The sequence below is a fragment of the Myotis yumanensis genome, unplaced genomic scaffold (assembly GCF_028538775.1).
Source record: "Myotis yumanensis isolate MYYU_CA2020_CCGP unplaced genomic scaffold, mMyoYum1.0.hap1 SCAF_9, whole genome shotgun sequence".
NCBI classification, from domain to species: Eukaryota; Metazoa; Chordata; class Mammalia; order Chiroptera; family Vespertilionidae; genus Myotis; species Myotis yumanensis.
The window spans coordinates 57,811,165-57,838,350 of NW_027223760.1; the positions used below are offsets into that span (position 1 = coordinate 57,811,165).

The following is a 27,186-nucleotide window of genomic DNA, read 5'->3' on the forward strand; positions in this document are numbered from 1 at the left end:
AAAAATGGAAATTGTGATGGGAGTATTCTGTCACTCTTATAATTTATGGTTTATTTATTCCTTTTTTTAGTCCATTAAAATTCCTTTGCCAAGAAGTCTTATCTCTAGAAGGAAATCTTTGACAATGATAAAAATACTGTGTAATGAGATACTCATATCCCAAATTCCAAAAACTATTTTAAATTTCTATAATAATGATAATAAAAAATAAATGATAGTGACTAGTAAATAGGAAACTAATTTCAATTCTCAGATTTTCTTTTATTTTGGTGTTCATAATATTCCTCTTTTAAGCATGACTGGTAATTTTCTCTTTTACAGGTGAAATTATAATAAATGTATAAATAATGTTAATTATACATCTCTATATAATATATATCTATATTAAATAATATGTATTGATATAGGTCATTATTGGTGAAGATTTAAGACATTTGAAAGGTTGATGTGACTGCCTCAAAGACCTGCGGTGGAGTTGTGGCTGAGCTGAGACTGTTTCTTTTCCTTTGTGGCTCGACATAAGCTATATCATCCACATTGATTTTTCTTGCATTCTAGGTTTCTCTTCTCCCAGCCCCTCGGGACTGACATTGCCAGCTGCAGGAAGGCTGTGAATCCACATCCCGCCCATCAGTCCTCCTCCTGACTCCCAAGATGAGCTCGCCAGTGCAGCCGGGTCAGTCTGATTGCTTTTAAAACCATTAGCAGACTTTATATGAAAGATGTTGCTTTGGATTGCTTCAAATCAGAAATTTAGGTCATGACAGGACTGTTTGTTTTTCTGATGAAGATTGCTTGATATAATGAATTTTGAATTTTGTGTTCTGCAGTGTGTCCTCTGTTACATAACCCAGTTGATTTTCTGGGCAACTGATTTTGTTTGTGTTTTTATCTGAGCACTGGGTTTTCATTCCTCTGCTTCTAAGGAAACATTTGGGTCGAACTTTGTGAACTTATACATTTTTATTAAATATGATGTAGGCATCTAATTCATACCCATAGCCTTCCTTACCTAATGAGTGTCTGTATGCTCTTAAATGGTTCTGTGGGCCTTGAACGTTAGCGTGTGGAATCACTCCTTCATCTTTTGACCCGCAGGAAGGATATTCTTCCTCCCCACCCTTCTCTGCTGTCCCTCCTGTTTCCTATATACATAGTTAATTATAATCTCAGCACCTGCTTCCTCCGAATCCAGGGTAACGTGGCTGGTGTAGGGCTGTGACCAGCACCGCCGACACCCATGCCTCCGGGAACAGGGTGTCACTTTTGGCACAAACACAATCCGAGTCTTAAGAATGATGCGGTCGGATCAGAAAGCACATGTTTAGCATGAAAACATTTCAAAAGAATTTTCCATTTGGGTTATTATAGGAGCATTTACTTATTTCTTTCTACCCAACGTCCAAGATTGAAGCTAATGTAATATTATATTCAGAGTTTGGAAAGGAAAATCTTTTGCCAAGAGTTTCACTCTGTGGAGTGCCACACCCAGATTAGCTGCTCTGAAATGTTCTGGCCTCATCCATCTTTCCCCGCCCTCCCTGTGGGCCACCAGCTTGTGTGTTGAACTTGGAACTGGAATTGATTGCAGATTGTAATTGTGATTGTTGATTCTAACTGATGTAGCGAAGCTATTCCAGAGCCTTTAGTCACAGTCATGATGTGTAATTGGCATTGACATCTGGATAAGGAGATGAAGTGTTACCTGGGCCTCTTATCGCTGAGTCCCTGCAGCACAGAGGTTCTCAAACTTGACCATGCCTTAGCATCTTTGGAAAGGATTGTCCAAATCAAGCCCATGCCCATAGTTTTTGACTCAGTAGTCTGGAGTGGGGCCCAATAATTGTGATTTTTGTGGGTTGATGCTACTGTTGCCCGGGGACTACACTTGGCAACCACTGTCTAACCTGCTGTGCCTGTTCCTCCGCCTGCCTGCTCCCCGCCCTGCCCCGCCCCACCCTCGCAGATAGCCCTGTGTGAGCTGCATTGCTCATCACAATGAGAGTATAGTACAGTATAGTCTTCTTATCTTTTCTGTTGAGATGAACTTAAAAACCATGTTTCCATTTTATATATGGATACATTGCATTTTAAATATATATTATATATATTCATTTATATATAAATTTAATGTTTCAAAATTGCATAATTTAACAGAGGCATTTAATTTAGAACCACCGCAGTCAAACTTTTTTCCTTGCGGTAGAATGTGTTGGAATCACTAAAAAAACATACTAAAAGCAATAGGAACAAATTGGCTAAGTACAGGAGTGGCAGAGAACATCTTCCATTTCCAGAAGTTATTGTTTAGGATTTACATAGGAGCTTGTCTTTAATTCTCAAGACCAGAAACTAGGCTTTTTATATATTTTTAAAAATTTTTCAATGTTCCTTTTTTTCTACCCCTCATCTCTCTCTCTCTCTCTCTCTCTCTCTCTCTCTCTCTCTCTCTCTCTCTCTCTCTCTCTCCATGGTTTGTTACTCCCATCTTTGCTTCAGGAGAGTGACAGGGGGACAGGGCAGATTGAATGATAGGAGAATAGAATTTATGGCAGTGACAACTATATCCAAATGAAATATTTGAAATGGCATTTCTACCTGTATATGTAATCTTGAAATGGACACAGAGTGCAGATGCCATCAAGGTTAATGGAGGATGAAGCTTACACAGGAAAAAATCACTCAATTTTTAAAACTTACTAACTTTCAAATAGTGCAGGTGTAGCAATTTCAGTGTCTCTGTGGTCTTTATTTACCGTCTTTCTCACATGTGTAGATTTGGATACACTCATTTTTAATGAGAATCACATAGTCCCATTAAAACACTATTAGAAGGGGTTAGATTCCCAGTTTACCGCGCCCCCCCCCCCCCCCCCAGGGCTATTTAACGGTGACTAGATTGCAATGAATGGATATTGAAATATTTAGATAAACTTAGTTGAAAAAGAGAATCAGTGCAAGATAGTAAGAACTATTTTTAAATTATCCATGCTTAAAGAAAAGAGGCTCAAATGGCAGAAAGTTAAACAGATGATAGATTTTATGGTGATTCTTAATGTGAGCTATGGGCACCTTAAAGAATTTCTCAGGTAGGTCTGTATTACATCCAATTTCATTCTAAAAAAAGTAATGCTTTTGGAGAGGTCTGTGTGAGAGTGATATCACTCTTGGTTTTCTCATTTTATGTGTGAAACAGAGGGTGGGGTGAGATTTTTGTTATTAATGTCACTGCTGAGGTAATTGCTTAAGAGGTAAAGTATATTGGGCAAGAAAGCTATAGAAATGGTGTATATATGTAAGGAACAGATGGTCAGAAGTAACATTTGCTGAACTTTGTGAGGTAAGAGAGAGAAGGAAAACAGATGAGTGCATGAGCTAATTCCTCCTGAGGGAGAAGAAACAGACACGATTAAAGGGGACTTGAGGTTAAATACTATCCACGCAGCGTAGGGGGTTGGTTGTACAGAAAGTGAATGTGAATCCATACTTTGAGGTGCATATGGAAAAGGAAGAACTACACTGCATAGCTTGGCTTCTTGTATTCCAGATGATAACAACTTGCAGCGTTTTAGAAAAATCACAGGTCCTGTGTGTGTGTGTGTGTGTGTGTGTATATATATATATATATCTTGTAAGACATAAGATAGTCAAATACATTGGACTCTCAAAAAGTAAAATAATACCAAATACTTGGGTGAATTCCACATACAGTATTACCACAAGCTCACAACTGGTAATATTTGACAATTGAAATCAGCATAATCTGTCCTCCTCCAAGAATATTGACTCTATAATATGAAAATATCTTGCTATTTCAGGCTGCTATTTCAATGATGGAGTTCTTGCCAGAATGATAATTGTTCAGTTAGGAGAAGGAGAAAAGTGGGTGACAAATGAGACAACTGTTGAGTGAAGCTCATTTGATTATAGAGTCATTAAAATTTCTTTGTGGACTTCCTAATACATACTTTTGCTCTATTGAGAACAGCATTATACAGAGGTCTTAATCAATTCTTTTGGGAAGTGTTTATGAATGAAATCTGAGTTGAGGAAAGTCATAGCAAATGGGCCAGGTGGGTGGCAGTCTTTTCTGTTTATTGCAAGTACAAACCTGAAATACACTTGGCATAGATAAAGGAGAAACCTCAGCCACAAACATAGATACATCATTCTGCTCTTAGTCTGTATCTTATGGCACGATGAATATTCTACTGGTGAGAAATCACCTAATCGTTTGACTTAGTAAAAATGTTTTTCTTACATCTCCTTTTTCTTAACTATGTAAAAAGAGAATTAAATTGGTCGTATGCATTCGCCATCGAATTATTTTGCTTTTGTTCCAAAAGGGCTCTAAGGAGTTTTTGTGCACCAGAAAAATAGACTCATTTCAGTTATTACAGAAATTCTTTAATAGTCAGTTTCTCAGACAGAGTATTTCTGTTGGTCTTGAAAATTGATCCTGGGATAGTGTGAATTCATATTTTCCCCATGCATCGACACCATTCTCATAAAAGTTCTCCATTCATATTCAAGTATATTTGATATCAAGTACTAAATATTATGCCTTGATCATGCATTCAAAGAATAAGTGCTGAGTTTTGAATATAGAATTGATGGTTTTTATTTTAATCTTGCTGCCCAGTAACATTTTGGGTCAGAGCACTGGGTACTGTTTTTTTGGCCTGAATGGAGGGAAGACTATGTGGATAAAATTGGCAGCTAGCTGCTGCAATTGAGATAGTCATTCATTCAAAATTTATTAGGCATCTATTTTATGCCAGTCACAGTGTTATTTACTAGGGACACAGAGAGTACTAAATAAATCAAGATTTCTACCTTTCTGGACAACACCCTTTAGTGGGAGAGAAGTGTAAGTAGTTCTGATTCATTCAGAGTGCTGAGTACTTTAAGAAATATATGAGCAGAAATTAATTAATTCTGTATAGCAATATGGATGCCATTTCTAATAATTTAATTTTTCTCAGGATTGCCAAATCTCAGAAGGAAAGACATTAGGCCTCATCTAATCTAGAGTTTCCCAGACATGTCTGATAATAAAAACCACCTGGAGCTCCTGTTAACAATACAGTCTCAGACCCCTCCCTTAAGGAGAATTGAGTGGAGGAGCTGGAGGGGTTCTCAATAGCACCGCATGCAGTGCTCTTCTCTCTGACTTGGTGAAGTGCCGAAATGCTCTTTAGCATTAAATCCAGTCTCAAAATAGGTGTTTTCTCCTGTGAGCTGAGATATAACTCAGTTATTTTGCTTTCTGGTAAATAAAACACTAGTGCTGTTGAAAACTAGAGGAGGCTATAATTTGTCCGAAAATTCTAATGGCTTATATGTCTATGTGCCTAGGCCATTCTGTGTTGTTGGGTTTTTTAAAATTGATTTTTAGAGAGACTGGAGAGGGAGAGAGAAACATCCACGTGAGAGTGAAACATCGATCCGATGTCTCCTGCACACCCCCTACTGGGGATCTAGCCGGAAACCCAGGCATGTGCCCTGCCCAGAATTGAACCATTCAGTACACAGGACGATGCACAACCAGTTGAGCCACACCACAGCAGCCGGGGGTTGGCCATACTATTTTTTATGTAGAAATAAACCAAAGAGATTCTTATAGATAGAGTACCATTCTCTCCACCCCTCTCCCACCCCCTCAAAGCAAGTCTTTACTTACTTTAACCCAGATCAGATTTTTAGTATGATACCGAGATTATGATTTGAGCCTGAACATTTTTAAGAGTAAATAAATTAGGCTGCATCAACCCTAGAATGACTTTTAATTTCCATGAATCTAATTTATATAAATTAGTTAATGAACATGCACCCAAAGGAATTTTCCAAACATAGACACAAGGTGCATGATGCCCCCGGAAGTATGCAATAATGTGGCCTTGTGGGCTTCTAGGTGACTTTGGATGGTGGAATTGCCATAGCAGTGACTGCAAAGCCTTATAACTTTAGTTTTCAAAGCCCATTGCATAAAGGTAGCTAATTTTTCCTTTCTTCACCGTTGTGGGAATGTGTAAAAACTACTCCACCCATATGGGGTGAGAGGACCAGGCTATTTATATGAACTAAATGTCTGTGGCAAGATCTTATACTCCACTCCTTTTCTTTTCTCATTGGCAAATCTTAGGCACAGATTCCTTGGGTTTTCCCTACATGCCTCTGTTTTGCGAAACAGCTGAATTCTCTTACAGAAATGTAGAGTAGGTCTAACTAATGATCAAAAAGTTCTTTGAAATATAACTTTGTTATGAAATGCTAAGTAGTATAAACAATTTGAGGGCAGGCATGAATAAAAGCTTCACTGCAAGCATTTTGAAAGAGGACTAATAAAAGCTTCACAGTTCAATTAATACAGCACCACATTGGGTCTTCTGGAAGCATATGGGACCCAGAAGGCCTGCCCCTGTTTTTAAAATTTACGAACGCTTTAATGATTCACCACTTTTACTCCAGCACATTACCCACTGTGGTGCCATTTAGTCATTAAGTTAGGGAAGGAAAACCAGGACAAAGCTACAAACAAATATCATAATGTCCAAGTGGGGACTTTTTCTTCAGTTTGTTCACTATGTGTTACCATAAAAAATGAATGGTACACCCAATAAATTCAATAAAAAATGTTAAAAAATGAATAGGAAATGAAATAGAGTCTTAGGACAAATCAAGTAGGTTATGGCTTCCCCAGATGAGCTATCCGTTGGCTTTTTAATGAAATACAGGCCAAACCTCATTGCAATAAGCTCTGTGTAACTAAAATATTTCAGGTTCCTGCTAATTATCTATTTCAAGTGGTCTTCAAGAAAAATATTCTAAGATAATCAAATACATTAGTCCCTTGAGTTTTGTGGGTTTTTTGGGGTTTTTTTTGGTAATAGAATTGGATCACAAAGTGTAGTATTGGTGGGAAACACAGAATATTAAATTTATAAATATTGTCTTGGTTCTATTTTTTTTTACTAATATAACTTTACAGCTAAGTTTTTCATTCTTTTGCTATTTCTAAGTCTAAACTTCTCAATCTGATATTCAAATGAGAAACATAAAGCAGAGTGAGCCTTTAATTTTATTAATTCTCCAGTTCCCGAGGGACAGGGCTTTAAAAGTGAGGCACAAACCTTTTCCCAAAATGCTCAGTTTAAATTTATTCTGCACGTTTACTTGTTCCCAGCTTTGCTTTCCACAATAAATTCTGGTGGGTAATTTAGTTTACATATTTCTTCATTGTCGTTACACTACGAAACCCTCCATAATGTAGTTCAAACAGGAAGGAAGGCTATTTCTCACTCACATAAACACCAAAGAGGTTTTCCTGAGTGGTGGGTGGGCTGTTCTTTTTCTAGTGGCTATTCAGGGTCCTAGGCAGCTTGGGACGTGTGGCTCATGCTTCTATAACTAATGGATTCTATAATCAATGTGCATCTCCACATCAAGCTGATGGAAGGGCAATGGAAGAAGTGGACTGTGGAAGTTTCCACAGGTACCTTGCTTCCGTGCACAGTGTATTGGGTAGAATTTAGACACATGGCCACACCTCATTACAAAGAGGGTTAGGAAATGTAGTTAGCAGTGGTCAGGAAGAGATGGAAACAGGTTTGGTGAATAGCTAGCCAGTATCTACCATATTTGTCTTGAACATTTACACGTGGGAGTGCAAATAAGATATTGCTTACAAGAGGTGGAGTATTTCATAATATACCTTTGGTTAAGCCAGTTATGGAAGAGTTAAGTAGGATTCCTTTAAAGAGATAGAAACACATTAAAATCAGGGCAGATCAAGTTATACACATTTTCTAAGAGCTGCTTAACTAAACCGTTCTTTATGAATCATGGTAAATAGTGAAGCAGAGTAGCTATTAGAAAATCTGAGTTCTTGTTTTTAGTGGGAACACTTCAGAAAATGGGAATAATATGTATAATGTAGAATATTGTGTCCTTAATTAGTGTGTAAAAGTCATGTCAGTGACAGCTGAAGACTGAAAAAAAAAGGTCATGTCATTTATCTCAAATTATAGTTTCATATACGCTGAGGAAGGATCCACTTAATATTCACAATTCTTATGGTTGCTCTTCGTTGCATATTTGGTGTCACATTTTTAAGCACCTTCATAGTTTTAAACGTTACTTTGAAAATCTATGTCAACACAATGGTTGGTAAATATTTGTTTTACACTGATGTTTTCAGGAACACACATATAAAACAATACTAGGCTTTATTTTCTGAGGATTCACAAGCAAAATTTTGGTAATTCTGCAAAGTACACAGGGGCAGCCTTTTGTTTATAGCATTATGTGGGACCTTTATGGAATTTTTTTTCTCTGTATAATTTAGGGTTTGCTCTTAAGAGCACCAAAACTTTGTATAAGTTGTGTGGTGTGTGTTTGTTTTTGTGTTGCAATGCTATAATAACTCTGAGGAATACAGAGGTATATAGAGCGTATTCCTTTCACTAAATAACATTCAAATGCTTTGCTTTATATGGTTTCTGTTTATTTATTAATATTTGTCTGTCATCTTTTGAGAATGTCAATATGTAGCAGTCTCCTCCATTTATAATTTATTGCCTCTAGTTTGTTGTTTGGTTAGAAAGCAAAGAACTATGTTGAATGAACTTAGTAAGATAAGAATAAGTTCTATACATTCTAAGGAAATGCACACAGGTCTCTTTAATGAGCAAAATACATGTTTGTTTTTTCTTGCATTTAGTAATTGTATTTTAACTGTCTTCCGACACCCTTATTTTCTTGGTTCTCTCTGTCTTTGCTATATAGATTTTGAAAACTCTGAGTTTTTGTAATAGGTGAGGCATTATTATGGTTTTGATAGGCATGCCTTGCAAATTATGATCAATAAGTTTACTCAGTGCATATCCATGTGTTGATTTATTTGTATTGTTTCAGAGTCACTTTAATATCCAAAATAAAAGTCACACTACTAAATTATTGGTGAGTTTTTCTTTAAAATATCTTATCGAGTTACAGAAAATGGAAAAACTGAGATAGGCTGTGAACTTGTTTTAAGTCTTTCTTTTCAGGATCACTTTTAAGCCTTTGTTTATATAAGCCTCTTTCCTCTTGTGATAGATGGTTGCTCCTTAGGTAGTGCTGCATAATTAACCTCTTCTCCCCAGACTCTTCTTAACTTCCAAGAAGACTTTCTCTTTATACTGTATTATAGTCCCCCTGACAGCTGGCCGAGCTGGGGAATTTCCTTTAGAGTTGGAATTTGCCCTAATAATTTTACTCTCTTTGGAATTATGTGAGTCCTGAGAGGGTGGATAATCATAGGGGCACATATGTAGGCATTCGTCTTTTATCTTTTACTCTTGGATGAAATTGTTCTTCAGAAAGAAATGCTGAAATGACATAGAAACAAATTACTAATAAGAAAAACAAGCTATGAGGTTTGGACTCTGAGAATGTATGCATGTTTAATAAAAGTGATGGCACTTTCTGGGTCTACTTTTACTGGAGAAGCTATTTCCTTACCTAACCTGTGTTTTGCTGATCTTGAGATTTCAAGTTTTTCTGGAGATCTAAGACTACTGTGCAGTCAGATGGCCAAAGCCAAAACTTTATCCCAAACCCCTCTTTTTAAAATTTATACTTGATGGGAAAAAATAGGACAAGTCATTGTACTTACTCGTTCGGTTTTTCACTGGGATCCCAAATGTCTGCCTAATGTGTTCATGGACATGGGCGTTTTGGGAATTTTACTATAATTTAGGATGTGCTGTCTATTGAAATAAACTATTCACCCAGTGATTGTGAAAGAATTCTTCCTGAAGTCCTATCTTCTCTCATCATATGTTGTAAAATAAGTATTATAATTAAAGACTTAAGAAAATAAAAAGCATATAGCTATGAAAATTCTTTTGGTGTGGCTTTTATGTTATTTTTAATGTATTATAATCTTTGTGCCTATAATATGATGCTTCATTTTTTTAAGGATGGAGAAAATTGAATATATCTTATTTTGGTTTTATGTTGAAAGTGAAATGATAAATTGTAAAACAGATTTTAAAGGAAATAGTGTATTAGTGAAAGGGCCTAGGAATTAGTAGAAAAAGTCAGGAAGCCAATTATAGAAAGAGGGAAAATAATACATACCATAACGTGTTAGGCAATGTGTGCTATTGAATCTCTGAATTTTAATAAAATATGTCAGAGTTCATTTTCCCTTCTGTTGAGGGAATAGATATTTCACCTACCCATCTGCTTTCCTACCTTTCTTTCTTTTACTTTTATGCTGCCTAACTCTAAACCGGACTTGAGATCTATATCATAAGTTTTTAAAAATAAAATACACGAGGAGGAAAGGACGTAAAGGAAGGAAAATTGGATGAAGTAAAACCTCTTAGTACATACACTCAAGTCAGGAAGTTTCTAGAAGGAGACTAGGCTCTGAGCTTCCTGCTTGCAAGTCTGTTTTCTCTTATGAGGTTAATCTTCCTCCAGCCTAAATCAGATCAAGTCACCGGTTGTTGAAGAAAATGTCGGTGGCTTTCCATCCCCTCTACCAGAGGGACACAAGGCCCCTGCCCTGTTCAGGGGTGTCTTCCTTCATCTTTTCAGTGAACCCTGCACCTTGTTCTGGTCGCCACATGGAGCTGTGCGCCTTCCCCAGGTCCTGCTCCCCTGCTTTTCTCTCTGCAGGGAGTGCCATCTCCCCAGGCCCACCCCACACCACCACACCCTGGCTCTTGAGGAATCCCTTTACTAGTACTTACCCTCAAGTCTGGGCTTCAGTTCCATTCTCCTCTGAAGCCTTCCTGGGTGACCCCAGGCCTCTCTGACATCTGTTACCTCTGTTGCTTATAGGACTTATCTCTTACTATAGTGCTGGGAGTTGTCTTAGTAATAGACTAAGCTTTTTGAGAGCTAGGGACAGCTTTCTAAGATTTTTTTTTTTTAAGTAAAGCAATGCTATTTATTTTACTCGCAGTTGCTCGCGTAGTTAAGTAATACACTGCCTCGCCCATAAAAGGAGCTAAGTAAGTGAGAGGGGGAAAAGGACAGTTTGTGAGGAGGCTGATGATAGTGGTGCTATCATTGGAGGGTGGGGAGGCAGTTGAAAATATCTGAGCGAAACCAAGCTGCTTGATCTCTGGTAAATCATGTCCCTTCCTCATTGTATTTTTCTCATGTACTCATTTGTTGACTTTCTGTCCTTTTCACTTCTTCTGAATGACAGTTTTGAGATGTTCTTTAACCTCTATGTAGTGCTGAAGTGTTTTTTCTTCCTTCTGGGGTGGCTTGCCTGTTCCTTGAACAATTACCATTGCAATAGGGTGGTTATAGTTTGCAAGACTTGTGGCCACATACTGAGTTCCCTAAATGTGGAGAAGCCTCTAAATTTGGAGCTGCTTTAGCTAGCACAGTGGGGTTGAAGCAACCCTACCAGCCTTTTTCCTTTTTGTAACTTGGACCTCTCCCTGTTCTAACACAATCTACCTCCCTCCCCATAAAAAAAACAAAAACATACGTTGTAGTTAAGAATAGAGGGAAGAGTAAAAGTATTTTGAATAGTGGGTAAGCAGGAAATTGTTTAAAGTTAAAGATTCATTAGTCCAACATCCTTTAAACTTTAAAAAATTACTGCATTTTTGCATACTGTATTAAGTTACTTTTTTTATATATTGTGTTTCCAAGGACTTTGAATAAAATAAGCATAGAAAACAACTGGTTTAAAATTTATGACTTTTCTAGAAACACCAATCAGAAAGGATACATGCACCCCTATGTTCATAGCAGCACAATTCACCATAGCTAAGATTTGGAAACAGCCCATCAGCAGATGAGTGGATTAAAAAACTGTGGTACACCTACACAATGGAATACTATGCTGCGGTAAAAAAAAGGAATTCTTACCATTTGCAACAGCATGGATGGAACTGGAGAGCATTATGCTAAGTGAAATAAGCCAGTCAGAGAAAGATAAATATCACATGATCTCACTCATTTATGGAATATAATGAACAACATAAAGTGATGAACAAAAACAGATCCAGAGACAGAGAAGCATCTATCAGACCGTCAAACCTCAGAGGGAAGGTAGGGGAGGGTGGGGGTAAGGGGTAGAGATCAACCAAAGTACTTGTATGCATGCATATAAGCCTAACCAATGGACACAGACACCAGGGGGGTGAAGGCATGAGTGGGGGGGTTGGGGGGTAATGGGGTGATAAGGACACATATGTAATACCTTAATAAGTAAAGAAATAAAAAATTAAAAAATAAAATTTATGACTTTTCAATCTATATATGGTTTCAGTTCCTCTTATTTAAAACTAGAGGCCCGGTGCACAAAAATTTGTGCACTTGGGGGGGAGGGGGCATCCCTCAGCCTGACCTGTGCCCTCTCATAGGCTGGGAGCCCTCGGGAGATAACAACTTGCTGGCTTAGGCCTGCTTCCGGGTGGCAGAGGACAGGCCCAATCCCTAGGTGCAGCCCCTGGTCAGGCTCAGAGCAGGGCCGATTGGGGAGTTGGGGCACCGCCCCCTGTCATGCACAGAGCAGGGTGGATCGGGAGGTTGCGATGCCACCCCTAGTCACGCTGAGGGTAGGGCCGATTGGGGGGTTGGGGCACCGCCCCTATCACACTCAAGGCAGGGTCGATGGGGAGGTTGTGGTGCCACCCCCTGTCACGCACAGAGCAGGGTCGATCAGGGGGTTGGGGAGCTCCCCCCTGTCACGCACTGAGCAGGGCCGATCAGGGGGTTGAGGAGCTCCCCCCTGTCACTCACAGAGCAGGGCCGATAGGGGAGTTGGGGCACCGCCCCCTGTCACACACAGAGCAGGGCGGATCAGGAGGTTGGGGCGTCACACCCTGTCACCCACAGAGCAGGGCCCATTGGGGGGGGGGTTGGGGCGCCGCACACTGTCACACACAGAGCAAGGCCTTCAGGGTGGGGGTCCCCACTGGGGTGCCTGGCCAGTCTGGGTGAGGGGCTGAGCGTGTTTTCAGGCTGGAGGGTGACTGAAGCTCCCAACTGCTCCTTTTTTTCTTTTTTTTTTTTTATTCTGGGCCAGCTTTAGCTCTGAGGCTTGGCTCCAACTCTTAGGCCTCGGCTGTTGAAAGCAGGTATCTGGTTTGTTTGGGTTCTATAATCGATACACTGTTTCAACTCCAGCTCTGAGATCCCAGCCTGCTGAAAGCAGGTTTCTGGGGTTTTGTTTAGCTTCTATATTTGTTACAATGTTTCAAACTGCAAGCTCAGAGGCCAGCAGCGGCAGGTGGGGTGGGGAGCACCGTCACTGAAGCAAGCAAGCCTCATGTTCGCTTGAAGCTGCCTGGCTGCTGGCCGCCATCTTGGCTGGCAGTTAATTTGCATATCGCCCTGATTAGCCAATGGGAAGGGTAGCGGAGGTATGGCTAATTACCATGTTTCTCTTTTATTAGATAGGATAACTTTATTAACCAATATCACCCAATACATTTGATAAAAATTTGTTTGATATGCGGAAAAAAACAATGAGCTTCTAAGCACTTTAACATAATAGTTGAAGCCTTCAGAAATATTAAATTAGGATCTTAAACTTTGTGTGTTTCTGGCTCTGTTATTTGACAGTGTTATAGTATAATAGTTAATAGACAAAGTGGTCTCTTACCTTATATATCTAGTCAATTGAGGTTCCTTTCCTCTCTGCCCAGGAAATTCGTTTTTCTAAAGATCATGGACAGAACAGATGTGGAACAGGCAAACACTACAAGTCTTTCACACAAGGTTCTCTGGGGAACCCCTTCAGGGAGGCTTTTGTTTGTCACACACATAACAAGTATGTCTTTACTCTGAATGATGCAATGGTCCAGCCTCCTGCGGGGTAACGTCCACTGACAATAGCGCCATAACCCATTAGTTTGATCGCACACTCCCCGAATCTGTAGGGATTTGCCAAGTCCAAATGAGTGACTACATCTTAAACTAAGGGAGAAACCTGCGGTCCTTGGGGAGCAGGGATTTGTTAAGGTTAGATGGTTTACTTTGCTTGTTATAACTGTAGGATTATTAAGGAAATGTTTGCATCCTGTTGTGGTTGTGTGTTCTTAACCAATATATGATGTGAAGAAGTTTGATCTTTTTGTTTCTGCTTCTCTTATAGTCCGTATTAATCTCTACCCCCTCACCCCTATGAAGAAAAGTCTTCACGCTCGTGAGGTCTAAATAAATCCATATACCTTGATTTGAACACTTTGCTACCTTGTCTGTCTATTAATGATAAATTATGCAAATGCATATTTGTAGTTATTAGCAAAGGCCCAAGTATTTAAACATAAGCTCTGGAAACAAGTGTTACTTGTTTGTCTATCTGTTATTCACTAAATCTCCCTTTGTCCCAGTTTCCTTGTTTGTAAAATATGTCATGAGTTTGTTGTATTGGTACATAAAAGGCATAATTGTAAATAAAAATGATAGTAAAGGATCTGGTATTCACTTAGAGTTATTACACATAAGCTTGTATTTTTTTTCTCACCTAAAACCTGTAGCTACCCTTTTGTGAATGTCACTGTAAACTCCAATGTTGGCAGAGCTTTCTTCACTGATGAGAAAGACCATCATTTCCAGGTTCTAACACAATTTCCAGTTTGGGTTCTGTCTTCAATTTATTCACTTTTGGGCAAATGGAATCCTTCTATTTCTCTTTCATATTATATGCCAGCTCTCTACTTTATCCCACCCACAGTGGTGAGCCATTTTCTTACCTTGCTTCACCTTTTTGGTATTTTTTATACTATTTGCCATGCCAGCATTTCTTGTAAGCACCCCCTCCTTCCTTTGCCCTCTGGACATTTGCTATTGTACATTAATTACATATGGTTTAATGAAAATATTGGCCAGGAGTATCTTTCTGGATCTTACACTGGCAACATTGCTTTGTCATTTTTGTCGAAAGACTCTTTTGTGGGTCAAATCAGGTAACATGCTGAGTGTAAGTAATTTATCACTTTTGCAGTTTCCATCCCATGGCCACAGAAGAAGTTATATTTGGTACCCAGGTTTAGAGCAGGGAGTTGCAGAACTTGGGGAGTTTTATCATCTGGAGCAAGCAGCTGAGTCATGTGGAAAGAGCAAGGAAGTGTGCCAGCAAGAGTCAGGAAATCCCTATTAGAAACCCGGCTCAGCCCTGACTAATGCGTGGGGTTTGGAAAAGTCACTTTACCTCCCCGGATATCAGTTTTCCATCTTGCCTTAGTATCTCTGTGGCCACTGTAACACATTACCAGGAAACTGAGACAAAGGGAGATTTAGTGAAGAATAGATAGACGACAAGTACCACTTGTTTCCAGAGAGCTGGATGGCTTAAAAGAACAGAAGTTTATTCTTTCACAGTTCTGCAAGCCAGAAGTCCAAAACTGGAGTCACTGGGCAGACTTCTGGGTGTCAGCAGGGCGGTGCTCCCTCCAGAGGCTCCAGGGCAGAATTGGTTCCTTGCCTCTTCCACCGTCTGGTGGCTGCCAGCATTCCCTAGCTTGTGGCTGCATCACTCCGGTCTCTGCCTCTGTAGTCACGGTACCTTCTCCTCTTCTGAGTCAAATCTGCCTGTGCCTCCTATTATAAGGATACATGTGATTGCATTTAGGGTCCACCTGGTTAATACAGAATAATCTCTCCATCTCCAGATCTTTAACCACGTCAACAAAGTCCTTTTTTTTTTTTTTTGCCATATGAGGTAACACTCACAGGTTCCTGCATTTGCTCATTCATTCACCCATTTGCCAAAATTTTATTTCATGCCCACCATATGCTAGACACTGGACTAGGTATTAGGAAATACACACGACCTTGCCTTTAATAAAAGTTCATTACATTGTTCAGGTGTACCATACACAATAAATGCAGAGATCAAGGTAAGAGAGACAACTTAATGCAGACTATAAGATTAATTCTTTGTATGTCTCCTTTCGCCTAATTCCAGAGGATAAGTCCCCATCATCCCTCAGTGCTTGTAAATTATTTCAGTAACTGTAGGGCTTATAAGCAGTGCATGGAACAGATACATCGAGACTTTCAGGGACAATATCTTGTCCCTTTTTAAAGATGCCAGTCACTTAACACATGATTCATTTTTTAAAAATCTTAAATATTAAATAAACAAATGAACCAGTCTTTCAAGCCTGGATTTTTCTACCTATGCTTAAGATTCTACTTAATAACTCCAATGGCTCAAAGGAGACAAATCTGAACACTGTCTTAACTTCTGGTACCTGTATTTATGAACCCAATTCAGTTTCCAATCCTTGGATTCCATTTTTCCACCTTACTCCATGTGTTCCCCAATGGAAAGGGTTGCTCTGTAGAGCAGTTATGCTAGTGTAAGAGGATTGGCAGAGTAGTTCCATATTTTTGTTCTTTTAAAGCAAATAACCCATAAATGGTGAGGTGTCTTGGCTGTTGTCTTTCTCCTCCACTCCTCTATGAGTACCTGAAAGTTTATTTCTTTTGTTTTGTTAATCCTCACCAGAGGATATATTTTTCCATTGCTTTTCAGAGAGAGTGTGAGGGGATGGGGGCGGGGGGGGGTGGGCGGGAAACAGCAATAATCCAATATGAAGACAAATTTTTCTGTTTAACCATTTAGTTAAGACCAGAAAATTAAAGCTTGTACCTTTTTTACGGGAAAGCTTTCCAAAAGACTGTCCTGATATTCCTGTGAGAACAGAACATTTTTCTATTGGGACTAAAAGGGTGAGGTGAACATCTCTTGAATCGCAGGAGGATAGGTGTTCAGCACTTCCTGAAATCCACAACACTATTCTCCACCCTTCACTTCCAGATTGTAGGAGGGAAAACAGGGTGGGAGAAGCAGAGGAGAGCTCAACTGAAATAACATAAATGGGCTTGAGGAGTGTGGGTAGTGGGAAGCTCGGGACACTTGTAGTCAGAAGACCCTGGTGAAATTCCTGGCTTTGACACTTCATATCCTAAAAGTCACTCAACTTTACTGAACATCAGCTTTCTCATCTTTAAAATAGAAATGAGGGTAATAGTAACCGAATCCCTTAACTCAAGGGGTTGAAATCAAATGAGATAAAATACTGTAAAAACTCTAAAGCAGTGGTTCTCAACCTTCTGGCCCTTTAAATACAGTTCCTCATGTTGTGACCCAACCATAAAATTATTTTCGTTGCTACTTCATAACTGTAATGTTGCTACTGTTATGAATCGTAATGTAAATATCTGATAGGCGACCCCTGTGAAAGGGTCGTTCGACCGTCAAAGGGGTCGCGACCCACAGGTTGAGAATCACTGCTCTAAAGCATAAGGTGTTTTTAGAATTGTTAATGGTAATGAAGCAGATTTCTTTTTCTAGCTGGAAGCTCTTACTTCTTTATGCAGAACAAAACAAACCTGTAAACTGCAGAAAACATTTTCTCTATAATACAACTGTATTATTAGACTGTCCTCACCTAAGCACTTTGACTTATACGTCATTCATGTGCTCAAAACCCCTAGGCATTTAAGCAATCTCTAAGTGTACCAATTACTATCTAATGGGCAAATCCCATGATCTTTTCTCAGTCTTCAATAGAATTGTAATAGCAATAGTAATTCACTCATTCAACAAGTATACTGAGTGCCTACTATGTGTCTGGAATAGAGTTAAGTCATTGAAAAAAGTCAGAGAAAGTAAAAGTAGGCATAAATGAAATTCTCTATTAAGCACCTATTGTGGATCAAGTGTGTGTTTTTTTCTGAAAACAAAAAAATGTAGACCCTTTGGCCCTTGTACAAGTTAGTCTTAGAAAGAAATAGGGATAGATATTTAATTGGAAGAAGGAAAAATCATTTTTAAAACCCTAAGTAAAATGAGATAGATATTTAATTATACATTTCAGAATGTGACCAATTAGTGTGACTACAAATTCATTCTTTCCTGCATCCATCCTTTCATTCACCCATTCATCCACAGTGTATTTATTAATTACCTACTATACAAGTTCCCTCATTTAACCTTCACAGCAACCCTGCAAAATAGGTTTTAATAGAATTATTTATAAATGAGGATATTGAGGTGCAAAGAGCTTAAGAGATGTAACCAGCACCTCCTAGCACAGAGATGGTAGAACAGGGGTTAAACCCCTATTTCCCTTCCCAGCAAATGGTCTCTCACCAGTCATTTATGAACTCCTTTACTCATACTTCACCTTGTCTATATCTGTTTGACCTTCTGTCTTTCTATGAACATCACAGATACCTTCTTAGCCACTGCTTAAAACAGTGGTGCCATTTTTGAAACCCTTACTCTGCTCAGCTCCTTCACATCAGGTTGGCTGGAATCTTGATTGACTCTATTTTCCATATTTGTTGATAACTGTTAGCACTCATTATTTCTTGCTCCAGCTATTGTAGAAGGCTCCCAACTAGCCTTTCTACTTTTAGTCTCTTCTCCATTCAGCCTAACTGTATAATACTGCCTAGTGACTGCTACTAAAGCACAAATCTAATTACTTCCTTTTTCAAAAATCTTCCAAGGTTTGCCATGGTCTACAAAAATTTCTAGTACTCATGAGATATTCCTCGCGTCCAGAGTATAGGGGGAAGCACATTTTCAGACTTCTCCATCAGTGCACTCCCTTCCATACTTGATGACAGTGTTTTCCAGGCTTGTCTGGTATGAATCCTGAGGGGCTTCTTACTACACACGTTCTCTGGGTCCCACTTGAGCCTGCTAAGCAGGAATCCTTAGGGATTCACACGGCCTTGCGGGGCCTGGGAAGGAAGGCCTGGTGGTCCTCTGATAGGCTCAGAGCACAGGTGCATGGGTGTAACCACTGTGGAACTCCTCCTGCATGTGTGTTGAAGAAATCAGCCAGTACTGCCTGACATTATGACACTTAGTCATACTGAGTTCTCCTGGCCACCTTTTCACACATCACAGTGGTGTCAACCAAATGCTGAGAAACTCACATTAGTTAAAGTGAATTCCCCAAAGAGGTGATTTTCTCACATTTTATGAACATGAGATATTTTTTATGAGGGTGCATGTGCAATACACAAAGGAGTTTAACTTGTAGATAAATGTTTAGCTAACACACAAATTGTCTCATTTCTAAGTTATATATAGAGAGATGTATACGTATATAATTATATGTATTAAATATATGCGTGTAAATGACTATTGGTATATATGTGTATGAATATATGGCTTGTCTTTCACCAAAATGATATGAACTAGCTTATAAAAAGACCCCTGATAATGCAAGATAAAAGACTTTAACAATAAGATTATAAAACAAGAGATATACTATGACCAGAAAAAAAGATGAAGGAAAGACATTTTTTTTTTCTGTAAAACTTTCTACATTATCATTGAAATGGTTAAATAATAGTACATTGAAATAAGTATCATTACTTTTCCTTTTATCTTTCTTAATTTGCACCACTAATAAGTAAAATTACCTCATTTAGAAGTCTATTATATTATCATCTCCATATATACATATTTTTTCTATTCTCAGCAATTTCTATTTTCCCCAAATTCCTTTTAAGTATAGTATTTTTTATGAACCCCAATTTAAATTTTATAAGTAAAGTATTAGCATGTAATTGTGTGTATTTTTTCTGAAAACAAAAAAACTTAGACCCTTGGCCCTTGTACAAGTTAGTCTCAGAAAGAAATAGGGATAGATATTTAATTGGAAGTTGGGAAAATTATTTTTAAAACCCTAAGTAAAATGAGATAGAGATTTAATTATACATTTCAGAATGTGACCAATTAGTGTGACTATGAACTCATTCTTTCCTGCATCCATCCTTTCATTCACCCATTCATCCACAGTGTATTTATTAAGTACCTACTATGCAAAGTGCCAGAACAGATGTATGTCCTTCCAACTTTGCTGTAGCCTTAATATTCACTGAGTAACACTAACTCTGTTAGAGCTGAAGATAGATAAATGGGATCTGTGTCACCATCCTAGGTTGATTTGTTTCAGCATTAACATGATTTTTTAAAATATTGATTTAATATTTCAAATATGTACACTTCTTTATTCTCCTGTTACTCAGCTTATGAAATAGTTTTATGAGAATTATAGTCATATTTGGCCATGAAGTCAGTGGCTCTACTGTCTTATTGGGAGGAATGTTTTCTGTTCTAGGTGGAGTAGGTTTTTATGGTGCCGGCATTCAGGTCTTAGTTATCTCTTGTATAGAGGGATTGTATGTGCTCTGTGTGGTGGCACCTGGCTCGTGGGCCTACTCCATTTCTTGGTAGGGAGAAGCATGCTATGCACACCCTACAAAAGGCAGTGAGGGAGTCTGTTGTTGCCTTTGGTTAGAGCTCTCCTGTTCTAGTGGGAAACGGCTGGGCTTTGAAGCTAGGAAGATGCTTGTTTAAATCTTTCTCACTTTTTGCCCATTTGACAGATTATCATCTCTGAACCTCAGTTGCCTCATATTACATGATTAAAAGGCAAAATCAATTTATTAAATTCTCCATAAAAGGTGGAGAATATTGTCTATATTATGGATTTTATTCACTGTCAAAAATTTACTTTTTTATAGTCAATTAGAGGCCCAGTACACAAATTGGTGCACCAGTAGGGTCCCTCGGCCTGGCCTGTGGGATCGGGCCGAACTGGCTCTCTGACATCCCCTGAGGGGTCCCAGATTGTGAGAGGGCACAGGTCAGGCCGAGGGACTCCAGCACTGCATGATCAAGGCTGGAGAGGGGCGAGGGAGTTTGGCCAGCTGGGGAGGGACCACAGGAGGGCTCCAGGGAGTGTCTGGCCTATCTTTCTCAGTCCCGATCACCGGAACCCAGCTGCAAGCTAACCTACTGGTCAGAGTGTCTGCCCCCTGGTGGTCAGTGCACATCATAGTGAGCGGTTGAGTGGCCTTAGCATATTGTTAGCATATTACTCTTTGATTGGCTGAACAACCGAGAGGTCGACCGGACACTTAGCTTATTAGGCTTTTATTATATAGGATAATAGTGATAACTATGTATGGTGACAAGTGTGTATTGGAAATATGAGGGGATCATTTTGTAACGTATATGATTGCCTAACTGTGCTGTACACCTGAAACCAATGCAAAATAATATTGAAAAACAGCAGAAAATGTAATTGGAATTTTTTAAAATTTAATGTTTGAAAAAGTATTTTTCTTTCACTATCAACATCTATTTCTCTAATGTACTTAAATGATAATGTTTTTAGACTTACATGTGTGAAGTTAATTTGATTGTTTGTTTTACCTGTTGGGTTTCTGTTGTGGAATGTTTATGTCATCACAAAAGTCATATGTTGAAACTCTAGCCCCCCAATATGATGGTATTTGGAGCTGGGGGTCTTGGAAGGATTAGTTTTGGATTAGGTCAGAAGGGTAGCATCCTCATGATGGGATTGGTGCCCTTATAAGAAGAGGAAGAGAGAGATCTATCTCTTCATGAGCTTGGACCCAAGAAAGACCATGTGAGTACACAGCAAAAAGGCCATCTACAAACCTGGAAGAGGGTCCTTGCTAGACACTGACTCGGTCAGCACTTTGATCTTGGACTTCCCGGCCTCCACAACTGTGGGAAATCAATTTCTGTTGTTTATATCAGTCAGTCTATAGTATTTTGTTACAGCAGCCCGAGCAGACTAACACAGTTCTCTTTCTAAATTTCTTGCTAACTCCTTAATAGGGTAAGAGCTATAATTTGCATCTTTGTTTGGGATCCACTATGTACTACCTAGTGCGTAGGCCCCAATAAATACCTGTTGAACACAACTAAGGGTGTAGAATAATAAACCAGTCCGCATGTTCTTAGCACCCACAGCCTCCATTAATTGCTCTCTCCACCACTCATACACAAGGCCCATCATGGTTTAGAAAAACAGGCTAAAATAAAAACCTACCATTTGATCAAAAGGTTCACTGGGAAGAGTGTGATATAGTTTCCACCACGAGGTTGGGTCTGAAACAGAATGGATTTAAATTCTAACTCTGCCATGTATTAGCTGCGTGGGTGGAACAAAGTTATTTAACTTGACCTACTCCATTTATTCATCAAATAATCTTGGCAGACCTGTTTTTAGCATTAGATGAAATCATGTAATAAAAAAATGTGAAGGTTTTCTGGGTGGTTTTATCACTCTGTACCATTATTTAAATATGTTTATACTATGTCTCAAGCCCTGAAAGACTAATTTTCAAGTCACCCAGAGAATTCTCTTTTGAATATCATTCTTTGTTTTAACCGTATTTCCTTGTGGCAGGAAGCGATAAAAACACATGGCGCAGACAGCTAGTGACTGAAGAGGAAGTTAATGGTGTTTGTTTTTCCTCCAGAATTAGTAGTTCAAAGATTAAAAATAAAAATGTGTCTTGCCAAGTTTGGAAAATACACAGAATGCTTTGATTACAGGATTACAATGGACCTAATTTTTTTGACATTAGTATTTCTTTCATATTTATGAATTGAAGTGCTTTTAAAAATTGAGGCTTTATGTTTTGTTTTATAAACTATAATGATTAAAATATTCAAATTCCATTAAACACATGTGGAATGTATTTTTTCTTTACCCTGCAGACTTAGAAATGAAGAGAAGGTTTAGAGGAAAGCAATTTGAAACCACTGACAAACACAAATGATGCTGTTAGGGTTCCCTGTGAAGATTGTAAAGCCCCCGAGGAGACTACGATTTAGGTGGTGTTTCAGCTATAATGGGAAGAAGTAAACAAGGCCTTTTTCCAGCTACATACTGAAAACCCCCCAGGTTTGTGATTGGGAAATATCATTTGACTCAAAGCCAGACAATTTTCCACCAGAGATTCCTGTACTCCCAGAAGTTGGGGGCATTTCCAAAGATGGTGGAAATGAAATGATTAGGTAGGGGGTTATTGCAGCAGAAGGCAGCCAATTAAAAATCTACAAAAGTGACAATAGGTGCTACTTTAGAAAGTTAGAATATTTTTATTTTGGAAAAATATTTTATAGTTTGGAACGTTCTTCATAGTTTTATAGATTTCTACTTTGAACTATCTCTCGATTAATTAAAATCAAGGTTTATGTGGTTCACTGCTGCTGCACAAATATCATGTTGACTTCTGCGTAGCTAGTGCCTGATAGTTGACACGTATTCAAATGGACTTGATTGTGCATTAAAGGGAGTTTCTTTGGTAGATGTTTAACTTTTTCACAATCCCGTGTGCTCACTTCTGTCTAGTTTGGCTTAGTCAGGCAACCTGGGAAAATCATTTTGAAAGCCTGTCGAGTGGAAAGGATCATAGGTATTTACTGTGAGGAAGAAGGGAAGGCAAAGATATCAGAGGGGATATATCATTTCACTCAGGAATTAGTGCTGGGAAGGTCATGGAGGATCTAGTATTTATTTAGGAGTGCTGGATATTTTTAGGTTGCTTCTTAATAAAATCATGATTTTTAAAAAATGAACTGGAAAGAAAAAATCTAGTCCAGTGTTTTGCAAACTGCCTATCATGGACTATTAGTTATCCATGACGTCAATTTAGTTGGTGGCAGTTAAACAGCAGACTAGAATAAGCCATATCACAACACACACGTTGTAAAATTAAGTATTAATATGATTAATAGGTGAAACTGATGTTGAGTTTATATAGATAGGCAGGTTTATATGTATGAATAAATATGCATTTAATGTGACATGCCTTTCATATGTATGAGTAGATATTGAAGAAGCTTGAAAGCCACTGACTGAGTTCTAGCATCCTGTTCAGAGGAGGGCACTGGAAGAGGCCGACTCCTAGTTTATTTGAGTGTGTCTCCTTGAGGTGGCTTACCTGTCACCAGCTCTCTTCTGTGAGGAGCTTCATTTTGATCAGCTATCCATCTTCTACTGTTTCCCTCCATGTTTTAAAATGTCTACATTTTTGCCAGCAGAGATTGGGCCAAAGATGCTGATTCTGGGGAACTGAACCTTCACCAAGCCTTTGAGCACCACGCTGAGTAGGTGGTTGGTACTTGTGGTCCCCAGTGGAAGAGAACAGAGCCTCTCTATAGATAAGGCAGGCATTTTCCTCGGGTTAAGTCAGGTGGAAAGTTGGAACCATAATCAACTCCATCAATAGAGATCTTTATTAGCTTCTCCTACTTGTTTCAGTCCCGCTGAACACGTATTTATCCAGCTCCAGCTTGGTGCCAGGTATTTTACCAGCCACTTCCTTCTGTATGGGGACTGAGTCTCCAGGTGATGAAAGCGATCCCTCACTGTGCGTGAGAGAAACCCCAGAGGATTTACCGAAGCACAAAGTGCTTGGGGTTGTTTGTCAAAGATAAGAGGGATGTAATCCCACGTTTTGTGACACAACATGCCACTTTGGAACTCTGTCAAGCTTTATCTAGAAATGTTCCTGATATCTTGAACTCAGGCTGGCACTCATTAGGAAGTCTGCAACGATCAAGTTCTTGTAGAATGTTTGTCTTTATCTTTGCTTTCATAACACATTGATTTTCATTGGACTTTCTCCCTGCCGCTATGTACACAGTGTCAGTTCCGTGCTAAGAGCCCATGGAGGTTTTTAATTTTTCTCTGACAACCTGAGAATCCAGGCAGCAGGACCAAGGCAGCTGACTGGATGCCATTGTGTGTGTGTGTGTGTGTGCGTGGGGGGTGGGGGGTGTTGTCCTTCCCACATTGTCACTGCTTCTTGTTTGCCTTTCTGTGTGGCAGTTCCTGAAGGTGGCATCTGTTTTCTGTCTCTCCTTTTGCTTTTAAAGTGTTTGTGCAAAGTGTTCCATTCTCTGTAGTTTGGTCATTAGTTGACTATGGGCCACACAAGTTATTGCCAGAGGCAGTTACAGCATCAGGAAGTAGTCCCCAGATGGCACCCTGAGCCTGCTTTTTCTTGATGGCTGTCAGGGTAGAGAGGGTCTATCCATTAGGTCCAAGCTAGTGGAGGGAGATGTAGACACAGAGCCTGATCTTGTTAGTGGGTAGAGAAAATGCTTATTTAAAAAAAATTCTCAATCTTTTAAAAGATTTTATATTTCAATTGCAGTTTTCATTCTATATTATTTTATATTAGTTTCAGGTGTACAGCATCGTGGTTAGATAATCATATACTTTACAAAGTGATCCCCCCCCCCCGAAATTTCCAGTACCCACCAGGCATCATATGTAGTTATTAAAATACTATTGACTGTATTCCCTATGCTGTACTTTACATCCCTGTGACTATTTTGTAACTACCAATTTGTACTTACAACTTCACAATCTTTTTAATCTTTCCTAATTTGAAAGATGAAACATAATAGTTTAGTAATTTTTACTTGCATTCTTAATGATTAGTGGTTTTGAACATTTTCCTCATATATTTAGGGGATTTTATCCCCCTGTTTTGAATGTCTGTTTATGCCCTTTGCCCATATTTCCTTTAGCCATCTCTATGTTGTTATTGGTTTTTAAGAGCTTTTTGTATATTACTGAAATTCTTTTTCTATCATGGTAAAATATATCTAGCATCAAATTTACCATTTTAACCATTTTTTGAGTAGACACTTTAATGGTATTTGCATATTCACAGTATTGTGCAACGATCACCAATATTTCTCCCCAGAACCTTTCCATCATCCTAAAATTGAAACAAACAAACAAACCCATGGTTAGATGTCATGAAGTAGGTGGCAGAGTCTTAACCAGATAGGTGTTTTGTAGGCCTGAGGACCTCTTTTATTCTGCCCAGGGGAGTGCCAACCTTCTCTTCTTTCATATAGCACCAGAAAAACTTCTTGAATTATATATATATATAATATATGTGTATATATATATATATATTATATATGTGTATATATATATATTATATATGTATATATATATATTATATATGTATATATATAATATATACATATACATATATACATATATATATAATATATATAATATATACATATGTATATATATAATATATATAATATATAATATATATACATATGTATATATTATATATATTATATATATATTATATATGTATATATGTATATATTTATTTATTTATTGGTTTCTGAGAGGCAGGGAGAGGGAGAGAGAAATAAAAACATCAATGATGAGAGAGAATCATTGATCAGCTGCCTCCTGCACACCCCACACTGAGGATTGAGCCCACAACCTGGGCATATGCCCTTGACTGGAATCGAACCTGGGACCCTTCAGTCTGCAAGCCAATGTTCTCTCCACTGAGCCAAACCAGCTAGGGCTTGAATGATATTTTCTCTGGATGCAGATCTTCTTTAATTACAGCTACTTCACTTTAAAAGATGTATTCATACATTAAATAAACAGGCAGAGAGCTGCTTTCATAGGAACATCTTACTGAGCAAGTTCTGTTTTGTCGAGTCTTTATAGTTCCTCCACTTTTTATTTAATCTTCTGGAGTTGGATGTTTTCCTCGCTTGCCAAAGTGGTATTTCCAGCTGTGCATGGAAATTAATTTTCTCTCTGAATAGACAATTCCAGGAAACTATCTATTAAGGTTATAGGAGGCAAAGGGAATGTTGTTTGACAATTATTTTCTCTGGTATTCTTTGCATTATAAGGGGAGGAAAAGGGTTGATGACTTATGGGTTCAATGATTGGCAATTTATTTTTTGTTTTAACTAGTTTTATTTAAATAAAATAAACTTTGCCACTGATTGCAAATGTGGTTAATAATAATTGAATGTGTGTGGTACTGAAAACTTCTTCATTTAACAAAACAATTCTAAGTGGGTCTTCCATGAACTCTGAAACCTTTTTTGGACAATAAGCACCTTTTAGGACAATAGTGTATCTGACTGATTCCATGGAACCTCAAAATCTAAGGTTCATAGACTCTTACTCAAAACCCTAGGGGACGTGTGTGATTTATGATTGAGAATTTCTCATATTTTAAAAAGGTAGTATGAAGCATAGACCCTATGTTACATGTCATGTCACCTTTAATGGGATCTGAGACAGGTCTTGTGTAAGGAAGGGGGGAATATAAGTATTAATAAAAATTAATACTTCTACAGTGGAATTCACTGATATTAATGCCAGATGAGATAAAGAATAAAGAGCATCATGCCTGTTTAGGCCAGTTTTTGTTACCAGATGAGCTTAAATTTGTCACCAAATAATTTATGAAAAATCTTTGTTCTTTATGATCACGAATAAGGGACAAACAACATTATAACTATACTTTAGGGACTTCCAACTCCCTTGGTTAGAAGTGACTTGGCTC

The 27,186-nt window shown here is 38.5% G+C and overlaps 1 protein-coding gene and 1 non-coding gene across 6 annotated transcripts in view; one reads left to right on the forward strand and one right to left on the reverse strand.

Annotated features, from left to right (window-relative positions):
• The first annotated feature begins 595 nt into the window (after positions 1 to 595).
• HDAC9 (histone deacetylase 9) overlaps positions 596 to 27,186 on the forward strand; it is a 751,983-nt gene continuing 725,392 nt past the window's right edge. For all 5 annotated transcript variants that reach the window (XM_070424407.1, XM_070424399.1, XM_070424405.1 and 2 more), the window contains exon 1: positions 596 to 676. In XM_070424407.1, the coding sequence (XP_070280508.1) occupies positions 655 to 676 (22 nt within the window). In that variant the 5' untranslated portion in view covers positions 596 to 654. The remainder of the gene's footprint in view (positions 677 to 27,186) is intronic.
• On the reverse strand, positions 25,580 to 25,705 carry LOC139017134 (U6atac minor spliceosomal RNA). The gene has a single exon (XR_011472800.1). It is a non-coding gene; the product is annotated as a U6atac minor spliceosomal RNA (small nuclear RNA).